This window comes from Danio aesculapii, chromosome 16 (assembly GCF_903798145.1).
Source record: "Danio aesculapii chromosome 16, fDanAes4.1, whole genome shotgun sequence".
NCBI lineage: Eukaryota > Metazoa > Chordata > Actinopteri > Cypriniformes > Danionidae > Danio > Danio aesculapii.
Window position 1 is genome coordinate 33538251 of NC_079450.1, and position 13236 is coordinate 33551486.

The 13236-nt window shown below is 35.1% G+C and overlaps 2 protein-coding genes across 2 annotated transcripts in view; both read left to right on the forward strand.

Annotated features, from left to right (window-relative positions):
• Window positions 1-110: 110 nt before the first annotated feature.
• On the forward strand, window positions 111-5018 carry aqp10a (aquaporin 10a). The gene is made up of 6 exons (XM_056475393.1): window positions 111-560; window positions 1415-1541; window positions 1638-1775; window positions 3726-3844; window positions 4084-4301; window positions 4587-5018. Exons 1-6 carry the CDS (start codon window positions 465-467, stop codon window positions 4783-4785), a joined length of 897 nt encoding a protein of 298 aa, XP_056331368.1. The 5' UTR covers window positions 111-464; the 3' UTR covers window positions 4786-5018.
• Window positions 5019-6949: 1931 nt separating this feature from the next.
• atp8b2 (ATPase phospholipid transporting 8B2) overlaps window positions 6950-13236 on the forward strand; it is an 82982-nt gene continuing 76695 nt past the window's right edge. The window contains exons 1-2 of the mRNA XM_056474609.1: window positions 6950-7137; window positions 8367-8448. The gene's annotated coding sequence lies outside the window, so the exon portion shown is untranslated. The remainder of the gene's footprint in view (window positions 7138-8366; window positions 8449-13236) is intronic.

The following is a 13236-nucleotide window of genomic DNA, read 5'->3' on the forward strand; positions in this document are numbered from 1 at the left end:
TATAACATTTTTATTATTGCATTTGCTTTATTACACATAGTGGTATTAAATGTGATGCTGGCTTTTGAAACAAAATTCTGATTTACAGATATTTGAGCTATAGATAATTGCAGAATTACCTAATTTCAAAGTCATGTAATGTTCAAATGTCCAAATGATTAGATTATCTGGAAGTACTGAAAAGCAAGATAAGTGTTTTAGGGCAGCGGATCATAGATCACTGATTCCTTCTCTTGCTCTTTTCTCTCTTTGTCCTACCGGATTATTAATGATTGATAAAGGGGTTGTGGTCTAGATCAGACCTGCTGTGATGTAGATGTTGACTGGGATGTTTGTACCCTGCGAGTACATTTAAAACAGGGTGTAAAGGTTAGCTGAGCTAATAGATACTGACTGGGGCCAGATCATCTCTAAACAACAGTACAGTAGCAAGTTTTGCTCAAAGCCTGCAAGTAATATTAAAAATGAGTCAGGTGAAGAAGATTATGAAGAGGATGAAGGTGAAAAATGAACTGGCACGACAGATTATGGGAGAGGTCTTGGGCACTTTTGTTCTTCTGGTGAGTTTTTGCACAGTTTTCATTATTAAACATTTTGAGCGCAGTTATTGATTTAAAGATTTGAAAAAATTGTTTACGAATTTGTTTATCATGAATTAAACGTATTGAATGTTATTGTTGTATTATTTTGTCATTTAAAACTCCTCACTTTAAAAATATTGCTAACAACTTCACAATAAAGCATAATAACACATTAATGAATTAAGTATGGTAGAACAATAATGAATAACTGCTTACAGCAACTATAATTAAAGTCTAGGTTAATGTTCATTAAAAAACAGTTAATTGTTGATTCATGTTTGTGCTGAATACGTAAACTAATCTAAGATGTAAAACTATCTCTAAAAATTAACATGAATCTAGATTAACAAAATGCTTTAAACATATTTGTTGCACCATTAAATAAGCTTACATTTTACTGTCGATAATTTCAAAGATCTTTTATCCTTCGAATCTGCAAGACTGTAATGTTTTAGATATATATATGCGGACAAACTGTCTGTGTGGTTTGGTAGCTTTTAAGGGACAGTAAAATAGATCATATTACTGTATGTTCCAGTGCAAGCACAATTTTAAAGCACTGTCACTGTCATTTACAATAACAATATCACAACATAATATCAAAATTACAGTCAGACTTTATATTAAATTGAAGTTCTATAAATTCTAAGTTTATAAAGTATTTTGTAGCAGTTACTTTAACAAACCGGTCAGTTAATTGTATTTTTTCCACCAAAATCAGTTTAGATCGCACCATATATATACTAATTGATGTTTAACTAAATAATACGACATCGGTTATTAAACAATTAATTTAATTAGACATATTCATGTGCATTTTTTTTCTGCTCCAGCTGTTTGGTTGTGCTGCAGCTGCTCAGGTGAAAACCAGCAGAGAAACGAAAGGGCAGTTTCTGTCTGGTAACATTGCCTTCTCTGTAGGTGTCATGTCTGCCATGTACCTCTGCAGGGCAGTATCAGGTAAAACGGTTATAGACAGCAGTTAAGTATTTAACAGTTCTCTTTGCTTGACATACACTGACTTCTCTTTTGATGCATTTCCCCCATCTCCCTCAGGAGCTCATCTAAACCCAGCTGTGTCTCTGAGTTTCTGTGTAATGGGAGACCTGGCCTGGATAAAGCTGCTTCCCTATTCTCTTGCTCAAATTTTGGGGGCTTATCTTGCTTCTGGGCTTGTCTATCTCATCTACCATGGTAAGAAGATTGAGAGAAATGAAAATATCCTCTATTTAAAGTTATATCTATGGTTTTCAAATAGATTGACAATTCTGTTATAATTTATGTAATTTCAAATCAATTAAAAACTCATTTTGGAACACACAGTTGAATCAAACGTGACCCTGGAGCACAAAACCAGTTATACGTGTCAATTATTTTAAATTGAGATCACCTGAAAGCTGAATAAATAAGTCTTCCTATATTTCTAATTGTCCATTAAAGCTCATTCAGTCAGCTGTATCTCTTCAAGTCTCTTCAAGTTATATGATACATCAATTTTTGTATGAACACACTTACAGGAGAGACGGAAATCTCAGTTCTGAAGATGAACAAAAGTATTATAGGTTTAAAACAGCATACGTCTGAGTAAATTATAATTACAATTTTGGGCAGAACTAAGCCTTTAAAATTCTGTCATTATTCACTCCCTCTCAACTTCCAGTTTCTTTCCTCTGTGTACTTTAAAGGTACAATATGTAATACTTCACAAAAAATAAAAAAATTTATCAGTTTTGCTGACTTATGCACTGACAATATCCCAAATGTTTCGACAAAATGTATCCCAAATCCAGAGTAAAAATTCATTTTAATTAGCGATGCAGACCATAGGATGTGTCTCCATGCAAATGACGTCACACATCCTAAGTTTCTGATTTGGTTTATCTAACAACTTTGATGGCTCCCTGATCATCAGGAAGAAGCAGGCGGAGAACTGACAAACTTTTAAATAATTGAAATAATGAAAATAAACACAACAAACAGGTGGCAGATCCTCACGGTTACTACAGTCGAACCGAAAGTTAAACAAACATGAAGTGTCCTCTCTTGTCTTCCTCTGCTGTCTCTCCTACTTTTAAGATCCAGAGCTCCTCCGAGAGACTCAAGATAGGTGGTGCGCACAGGTGACGGTCGTTAGCACTCATCCCACCGGCCTCACTGCTCTCACTGTCCCACCCCACCCTACCCCACACTCTCTACAGTTTTATAGAAAACCAACATTTTTATGATGTGCATTCTATTAGACTTGCATTTATTTTTTATATAAATTATATTTATTTATATATAGAATTTTTACAACAAACAAGCACATGGTTTAATATATTGATAACCGCGTTTGTGTTTTACCATCATGCTTTAAAAAAACCAGGTAAAATAAAAACCGCTACATTTCGCTATCTATAATCCATAATTTAATAATCCATAACTCCTCTATAGCAGTCCCACAACATTCTGTCACTCGATGACACTCGAATACCCTGTCAGAAAAATCTAGTGGCTGGCAATGACTTTTTTACAGTGTCTGTCTGCTATAATGTTAATGCTATTTTCATGTGTTTACATAGATAAATATGGCCACGGTGTAAATGCACAGTACAGTTATGATCTTATTGCCACATTATATCGTTATGATAACATAATATATGCCTTCAGTGATTTCCTGAAGAGAAATACCAAAAAATAACACAACTGGAATAACTACAGCAGTCGCGATCGTCTGATCTCATATGAAGCAAGAGATCGCGATGACATCTGATGTCGTGTGCAGGTGCTGCAGTGCTGTCCCAATTCTTAGGGGTAAATTTTAAAGCCCTTCCCCTTCACCTTCGGTTTTAAGGGCCAATGGGAAGGGGTAGAGGTACAAACATAGAATTGGGATTGGGCCCAAGTCTTGAATACTTTTGCTCATCCATGAACATGATTTCTGCACGATTCCCATGAAATGTGATGAAGACGATCCCCTGATTCCACACACAGTCAAGGCATCATCAAACTACGCCTTTGTTTGTTGGAAATATGCACGCTCTAGCTGCGAAAATTACATGCTGTGCCTATTACTATAATTCATAGTCATATTCATTCTATTTTTGTCAGTTTCGTGTTTTTAAAAAATGATTAAAAACATTTCTCAAACCTCTTCTCCTCCAGATGCCATCATGGAGTTCAGTGGTGGAGTCCTGACCGTATTTGGCCCTAATGAAACAGCCAGTATCTTCGCCACTTACCCAACCGATGTAGTATCAGTGCAGACCAATTTCCTGGATCAGGTCAGCAGAAGGCCAAAGTAGATTATAAAAGAGTTCTGTAGTTCATGCAGGCACAGTAGAATGATGTAATATTTCTGACATAATAAATTTGGTTAATCTAATCGGATCTAATATATGCTGCTGGAGAGATATACATTATGCATGACCTAAAGATTAACAGACTTTCAAACATGAATCAGTTATTAACATTAAAGGTTATCTGATTAGATGGTAATTTTCTTTTAAATACCTGTGTGCAGGTGGTTGGCACAGCCATGCTGATGCTGTGCATTTTGCCTCTGAATGATAAGAGAAACGCCCCTGCTCCTGAAGCGCTGCTCCCGCCCATTGTAGCAACTGTTGTTCTTGGGATTTCCATCTCAATGTCGGCTAACTGTGGAGCAGCCATAAACCCAGCACGTGATCTTGGTCCACGACTCTTCACCTTTACAGCAGGCTGGGGCACTGAAGTCTTTACGTATGTAATCAAATCTGTCTACATCTATTACTACATCTACTAACATCTGTTTAAGAACTGTGTTATCTCTATGTGGCCTTTCAACTTATCGCTCCTCTCATAAAACTAATTACTGGTTATTGGCAAGCTCCAGTGTTCTATTAAATGATCTCAATGTTCCATTCTTATTACATCAGTGTAAAATTAATGGGACATGTAAATGTCATATTAGTATTAGCCAATGTGAGGTGTAACCAGTGTTTGACTTCTTACACCATAGTCATTTAAAATCTTTTCTCCCTACAGGTGCTATGACTACTTCTTCTGGATTCCATTGGTGGCTCCTATGGTAGGGGGTGTCCTGGGCTCCATCATTTATTTGGTTTTCATCCAGTGGCATCTGCCTGAGCTTGAAGATGAATCTGAGGAGATAAATGATCAAACAAAGGTCATGGAGCACAACAACAAAAAAGATGAGATATACCTTAAAATGTCTTCAATTTAAAAAGTCTGGAGTATGTTGAATTTTCCTCACATATTTCCAGATCCATTTTCTCGTCATTCACCCATTATTCCTGGACTGCTTTACACTGTAAATAAAAAAAAACAAACGGGAAAAGGCCCCAACATAAAAAAATGGGGAAATGTACTCAAGATGGGCTTTAAAAGCTTTTATAGCAGATGTGAAACCTTTACATATTATTTATTACTATTTTCTGTCTCTTTCTTTACCTTTTAAGATTGGGACTTTATTTCATATATATATATATATATATATATATATATATATATATATATATATATATATATATATATATATATATATATATATATAAAGATTTTCTTTTACATTGTCCATTATTTCTTGGCTTTGAATAGAATGTTTTTGTATATAGATGTACAGTATATTAGATATTTTTGATGTAACTCTTATTGGACTGGTGGTATTTAGTTTCCACATACACACACACACACACACACACATTTTTCATCCCCATTTATAATAATATTGGAGAAATTTAGTCTCATTAATAAACTCTCATATTTGTTTGTTGTCTCGTGCTCTCTCTCGTGTAAGTGAAGCAATATTTTGTACATTTGCTGATGTCATGCGGTGAACATTAACAAGTTTGCAAACAAAAAACTTTTTAAAAAAATGCTCACGCGTGTTTGAAATCTTCGCTGAGCAACTATTTACAGTATCCAAACTTTTGGGAGTAGGCTTATTGATTATACATACTTAGAAGGATAGTTTATTGGCATTTCGTGGAATATTTCCCATTCAGAGAAATTATTTCACAATAGATAAAATGAAAGATCTAGTTATTCAAGTAGGCCTATGCTAAAAAATAGCTGTAGTATGAATAAAACAAGGACTGCAAATAATGTCTTCAGTCATGTTTAGCTTGAATGTGTGCTGATATTCAATAGTACAATATATTAGTGAAGTAATAAATATGCACACTATTGCAATTGTGAATTTTTTAAAAATCCACTTTTTATGTAGGCTAATGGAGTAAATATACAACAATGCATGCAAAACTGCATGTAACTTTCTATACAAATGAAAACATGTTTCAGAATTCTACTGGTCTACGGACAACAACACAATGGAGTATATGCACACATAGTGTTCTTCAGCCAATGATAAACTTCCGGTGAAAGCCTAATGTGACTATATTCAATTTCACATGGTTAGATGTTGTAATGTAATTAAAATTCAATCCGTTAAATATACTTAGGCGTTAATTTAGTTGTTCAAGCGTAAAACGAGATGATAGACCGTGTAACCACTAGCAAGTGGTACTCACTGCTGAGCCACATGCAGAGATGAGCTCCAGGAATTTTTTAAAATTATGCAAGAAAGAACTTTACAAAGATACAGTTAGAACAAAGAGACACAAAGGGTTACATAAAAAAATTCCAGCAAATTAAACAAGTTTGAATGATTTACACCAAGAAAGTGTTTTACACGCAATATAATTATTAGAGTCTTTTAAAGAGTTCACATATAATTCAAAGTCCTTTCTGAAAATAAAAAAGTAAGGGTGTTTCTTTGAAAGTTTACATTTATGGATGTAAAATTTTGCCAAAAAAGTAATATATTAATAATAAATTTACAATGAGAAGGATCTACATTCAGAGAGTAAAAAAAGAATACAATTTTAGGGGATTTAAAAAAATTTGGAAATAAGATTTCTTTTATGAAATTGGAAAGGTGAACCCAAAAAACTTTACAGTAACTACACTCCCAAAAGAGCTCCAGCTCCTCCTTGCTGCACTTCTTCTACAAGTGACGTCACTGGGGCTTGGGTTTAGGGGTGGGGTAGGTGTACGCATTAAGCTGCGGTCACACTGGGCTTTGTGTGTGCAAAATTCTGTCATGCAGCGCTGTGAAAAGGGGCGGGATTAAACAAGATTATTAGACATTAAAAAAGCGAGCGATTTGCTCCATGTTTTAAGTTTATGTCCAGAGAGGTCATGTTTTGATCCTCGATTGGTCTCACGCAGTCAAATGATGCGATTTCACAAGTCAGAGTTCACCAAGCTTAAACATTGCACCGCAGCGAACTGCGAAACTTAACGCATGACCCTGCGTTTCCGGTCTGACGCATTTGCGTGCGTATGAATGGAAGTCTATGGGAGCAATCGGTCGCTTTTTTTAATGTCTAATCATCTTGTTTAATCCCGCCCCTTTTCACAGCGCCGTACGACAGAATTTCGCACTCACAAAGCCCAGTGTGACCGCAGCTTCAAACAGGAGGAGGAGGAGCTGGAGCTCAAGATCCCCCTCGTTTGAGTTCAAGTGGCTCTGCAGTGAGCAGCGTCTCACCACTAGCGCCATCAGGATCAGCAGGTGAGGGCAGAAACCCCATTGAAAATACTGGGGTAATACTGTCATATTTTAAAGACATGTCAGGGGAAAATGAAATTTAACGCAGAGCTTCTTGTCCGGTCTGAGACCCACTTTATATCATATATCAGGCAGTGAAGATCACTGATTTTTAAAAATAAATCAGACCTTACGCATGGCAATTTTATAATAGAAAGACATTTCACCGGAAGTGCTGAGGTTGGCTGGCAGAAATTAAAAGTCCGTGTGCATATACCCATTGTTTGGTTATGTACTTATTGTCAGCAGGCCTAATGATTCAGAATCAGAAAAAAGGAATTCCCAATTTCTCTGAATATGTTAGCTGACCCATGGGTTTGAGTAAAAGGTTCATATTTATTTAATTCTGTAAAGGTATGACAACATTTCTTCCAAATTTCTAAGAGAAATGTTGTCATTCAGAGCATTTTTGATACAAATGCATGAATTTGTTGTGATTCATTAAAAAAAATTCTTAATTCGCCTGAAGTTTAAAGATGTTATGTTAAAAAAACTGCTATCACATTGTGCTATAAATTAACATTCCTGTAATAATAATAAGCGTGAGCCAGTAAGGCTAAAACGATTAGCGCATGATTAGTAACTCTGTGAACAATGTTTTATTCCAACAAGCGGATCAGAAAAGAAGACCGTTTTACCACAATGTACTATCGTGCAATAGTTCGTAACAAATATCCATAACAGTTTTCTAATCCTGACCCGATTGAATCAATCGTGTGACCAGCAGAGGGCGCCCACGACAAACCAAAACAATGCGCACATGGTAAACATCAGTACAACACTGCCCTCACGCTGCACTGTGATCAAAGTTACGGCATGTCACTGGGTTCACTTAAAATACGATAGCCTATTTATATTTGAAAATAAGTTTTATCATCTAAAACCACACTAAGTATGCCTCAAACACAACGCATATAAGATGTGTCACCAGCAACAGCAAACAAATTATAATGTAATGTTTCAGCATACCATTTGAAACCTTACACTTGAGCAGAGCAGGACTGAAAGTGTAAAAGAGCTGATGCAGATGCAAACACCGCCCTCCACCTCCACGCCCGCCTCTCGCATCCTATTATTACTATGAGCTGCTGCTGGCCTGTCGAGTCCGATACACTTTCACCTTTCAAGGGTGTTTTGATCGTCAAGGATCGCATGTTTCCGATAAATAACCCATGTTGCCTTAAACCCAACAGGATACCTGTAGAGAAGGAAGAAGCCTTTACAGATAACGGAGATGTCTGAAATCAACACTGCTTACTGGAGGAGCTGATAAAGGTAACGTGGTCCATCCTTATCCGCTCACAGTGAAAGCTTTACATCAGTTTAAGTCAATAACAAACAGACTGACTTCTGGGAGAAACGATTTGAGCTATAGCTAAATATTAGCCTACTCTTCTTTAAAAATATATAGAAACTCACAGCGCATTGTAACATGCTGCCCAATTTAACATTGTTGTCTAATGATTTCGCTTGTAGCTTACAATAACATTATGATTTATTATGCGATAAACTGATTAGTTTATTCTAACCGTCTTATTGTGAATGTCGAAGATCAGTTTTGATAGTTATTTCTCCTTACATGTGGTCGCGTCCCAACTCTAGAAAATATTCTTGTACTGCGCATGTCTCAGTCTCCAACGTTACTCGACAGCTACATTTGACAGCTATGAACGATAATGAGATGTTAATACTTAAAATTCACATAAAAAACAGGCATCTGTATATCTTTTTAACATTTATATAAAGATATCATTTATAAAACGAAAACAGTTATAAATAGGCTATTGTACTTTTCTAAAACATTTTTAATTATATTATTTGTATATTTATTTTTAATTAAAAAAATGTATTTGCTTGTTTTAATTGTTTTTTATTTAATCAAGTTATTTGTTCATTAAATATAATTTATATATCGTATTAGACCATTTTTAAGCAATATTATTATGTCTTTTATGTCAGTGTCTGTTTGTTGTAATATAAAATGATGATTATTTTATTTATTGTTATCTTGTGTTTCCTGTGGGTCAGTTTGAAAACCCCTATCAAGTTTACATAAATCACAAATTGCCTATATCGAGCAAACACAGACCATTCTGCTGACATTTTCATTTGGTTTCCATTCGGTTTATTTTGGGGAATCAAAAAGGGATAGTTCTCTGCATGTTTTTCCTCCCAAAACATTACAGAATGGATTTTTGGAGCTTCTTAAAAAGAACCCAAAACAACAACAACAACAACAACAACAACAACAAAACGTGAATATAATGTTAGTCAAGTAAAGAAAACTTTTCTGGTCTACCAGTGGAAAACATTTTGGGAACCAGAAACCAACTCAAGAATGATTTGGGAACCAAACAATGTTAGCTGATTAATGCTTAAATCTTAAAACAAAATGGCTTATGAGCTTTATGATTTGTGTGTCATGTTATGATTAACAGCCCTCTTGAAGTACCTTATTGGATCTACGGATAAAATCTCTGAATTAAAACTCGAAATAGTTTACTATTTGTTAAAAGTACTATGTCTCTATAGAATTGTGGGTTCAGAAAAAGTATTTGCAAGTCACTTATAAACTTAATTGAACCACGGGTTTAAGCTAGTTCTTGAAATTCCTTTGAGAGTAAAATTCTGACTGACAGCCAAGTAATGTGCTTAGAGAACCAACTATGTAATAATTCCCAAAGGAAGGAAAGCATATCAGCAGCAGGAGTATGACTAACTTATATTTATACACTGTAATAATTATTATTATGTATGAGCATAATTGCATTCCACGTTTTAAAAACCACATGTTTGTTGGTGTAAATATAAACAGAGAGCGAGTGAGAAAGCAGACTCATAATTTTCAATGGTAAATTCCATTATTGTGGTTCTGGTTTGATGGTGATTTCCTCTTTGATGGATAAAAAAACAGATGGCAGGCAAATGAGGCAAGAATATTTGGAAAATAAAGTAGATTAACTTGTACAGGAGAAAATACATGTACATGGGGAGGTAAAATATGCGGCACATGTGCTTATCATAAATTATAAATAACAACTGAAAAACTGTCCTTTTCAAGCTTGATCGACTAAAACCAATAATGTTTCATTTTCTATCAATTGAAATGCAAGAGGCAGTCTCTTTTTTATTGAATCAAATGTGTATTGTGGCAGACTGTGTGTGCATTTTGCATGTAACATTTGTGAGAGAATCTGTGCTGCACGATGGTTATTAGAGATGCTGAGTAAAATGACCTGTTTACACCATTGCTGTCTGTTGTCAGTGTGAAGATGTGAACTTCTCTGACTGTTTATATTCAACATGGCTTCCAGATCTGGGTTATTTAGTGTCAAAAAGTAGGCTGTTTACTGGATCTGTCCTTAAGTAGCTTTGTGTGTGTCCTTGACTTTTTATGCATGTTTGTGTCTGTCGGTTGTGGGTCATTGGCTTTGACCCGCTGGTCTAGAAGCCTCCAGTCATATACATGGTAGTAGACTCTAATCATGGCTGACACACGTGTACTGACCAGCTTGTCTGTCTGTGTGTATGTTTGTGTGTGTACCTTGTATTCCGTACATTGTGGGGAATGTCCCCAAGAGTATAGCAATACTAGTATTGTTTTGCCTTGTGGGGACAATTTTTGTTTTTAGTTCCCATGAGGAAAACATTCTATAAATCACACTGAATTAAGGGAAGTCCCCATAACAATAGCTTTACAAGTGTGTGTGTATGTTTGCCTAGATGGAAATATTCTATCTTACTTAATTTAAACTTTAGAGCACATATAAATATGTACTAAAAAGGGAGAGAAAGTTCATTGTTTTTTTATACAATCCTTATTCATTGGGATGAGTTAAAATGATTAATAGTGTCAGGTCAGAAGCTGGAGATGTTATTTGGTAAAGCAACACTGTGTGTCGGTGCATTTACGGTCCTGTAGTTTGTAGTGGGGGTCGCAATCCCCACAAGGATTCATCAATGATTTGAGGGTTGTAGGGCTGCTCGATTATGTGAAAAATCATAATCGTATAATTGAAATCACGATTATTCAAAACTATATATAGTTGAAGTCAAAATTATTCGCCCTCCTGTGAAGAAAAAAATAAATGTTTCCCAAATGATGTTTAACAGAGCAATATATATATATATATATATATACATTTTTCTTCTGGAGAAAGTCTTATTTGTTTTATTTTGGCTAAACTAAAAGCAGGTTTAAATATTTTTAAACCTATTTTAAGATTATTATTATTAGCCCCCTTAAGCAATATATTTTTTTGATTGTCTGCAGAAGAAACTAGTTATACAATGACTTGCCTAAATACCCTTGTTAAGCCTTTAAATTGCACTTTAAGCTGAATGCTTGTATCTTGAAAAATATGTAGTAAAATATTATTTACTGTCATCACAGCAAAGATAAAAGAAATCAGTTATTAGAAATGTTAAATCTATAATGTTTAGAAAAGGGTTGAAAAAAATTGTTAAACAGAAATTGGAGTATAAATATAAAGTGGCACTAATAATTCTGACTTCAACTGTATTTATACAGTTATTTTCCTCCCTGTAAATAAGGAAAGGGAAATAAATACAATAGAATAAAATTATGAAACAAACTGTGCTTTAAGCATCTTCACTGTAAGAAAAAACCTTTAATTATCGCTACAAAAGTCCTTAAGTCAAGAGCAGTGAGTGATTTTGTCCATTTGTTGCTCGATTAATAATAATAGAAAACAGTCGGCAGCAGGAATATTGCGCGATGTCACTTTAAGAGCAGTACGGTTCTGATTATTTAAGTCATTAGAGTAAGAATTAGATCCAATAGAGAAAAAGAATTGGTAAACACTAAAAGAGTGAAATATAGTTTACACCTGTTGTAAAATATATTTACATTTACATTTTTATTCAGCATGGTTCATTCGTCTTTGGTGACCTCTGATAAATCAGTGACTAAGCCAAAAGAAAATGAATGAATTTATTTTCATTCAGACTGTGCAGTTTTTGTTCAGAATGTAGACTGGATCACATAAAGGCAAAAGTTAGATGGAGCTTTTATGTACTCATTACAATTCATTCATTTATTTTCTTTTTGTTTTAGTCCCTTTATTAATCAGGTCACAGCGGAATGAACCGCCAACTTATCCAGCACATGATCTGTGCAGCGGATGCCCTTCCAGCCGTAACCCAAACACGGGGAAACACCCATACACACTCTTTCACACTCATACACTACGGACAAACCCACGCAAACACAAGGAGAACATGCAAATTCCACACAGAAATGCCAACTGACCCAGCCGGGGCTCAAACCAGTGACCTTCTTGCTGTGAGGCAATCATGCTTCCCACTGCGCCACTGTGACGCCATTTTATTACAATTATTAAACAAAAAATAAACATTATGCATTCTAAAAAAAAGTCTGAAGATGTACAACGTTTTTAGATCTAGGTGTTATTATTTTAATCTTTGTGCAGTTGTTATTAAAAAATTAACCACAGATCATTCATTTCTTGTCTGGGATTTTTTAAAGGGTGATGGGTATGTTTTTAATGTTAAGATGGTTGTATATTACATGTCCATCATTTTTGTTTTGGTTTTTTTTGTGCATGCCTTTCCACCTTGCTTTTCAACACAGAAGTAAATGTCTCCTGAAAATCCATGAGACATCAACTTCATTAACTGATATTCAGAATTTCAGATATACGGTAGAACTTGCACAGGCAAGTTTAGAATAATATAGTATTTTCAATTATCATAGAAGTTTACAGTATCGAGCACTGTATTGTGTACAGCTAAAAATAGCATTGAGAAAATGACACTGGAAACATGACACGTTAAATTTGTAAATGGCCTTCCTGAAAAATAAAACTGAACATGCAATACATGGGCATAATGCTACCGTATTTGCAAAATCATAGTTCAAAATTGTAGTTTACCCAGGGATGATAACAGTATTATGGTCAGCAGGGGCAGACTTAGTGATTTGGGGACCCTAAACAATGTTAGGTATGGAGCCCTAGCATTGAAACTCAAAACATTCTCTTTCTCTCTCCCTCTCCTGACAAGCTGAGAGAGCTCATCATC

What these genes read in the sequence shown, in the direction of transcription:
- aqp10a (XM_056475393.1), top strand. Translation starts at nt 465, where the DNA reads ATGAGTCAGGTGAAGAAGATTATGAAGAGGATGAAGGTGAAAAATGAA. An exon ending in TGGGCACTTTTGTTCTTCTG is followed by an intron (nt 561 to 1,414) that starts GTGAGTTTTTGC and finishes TTTCTGCTCCAG; the next exon opens with CTGTTTGGTTGTGCTGCAGC. An exon ending in CCTCTGCAGGGCAGTATCAG is followed by an intron (nt 1,542 to 1,637) that starts GTAAAACGGTTA and finishes CATCTCCCTCAG; the next exon opens with GAGCTCATCTAAACCCAGCT.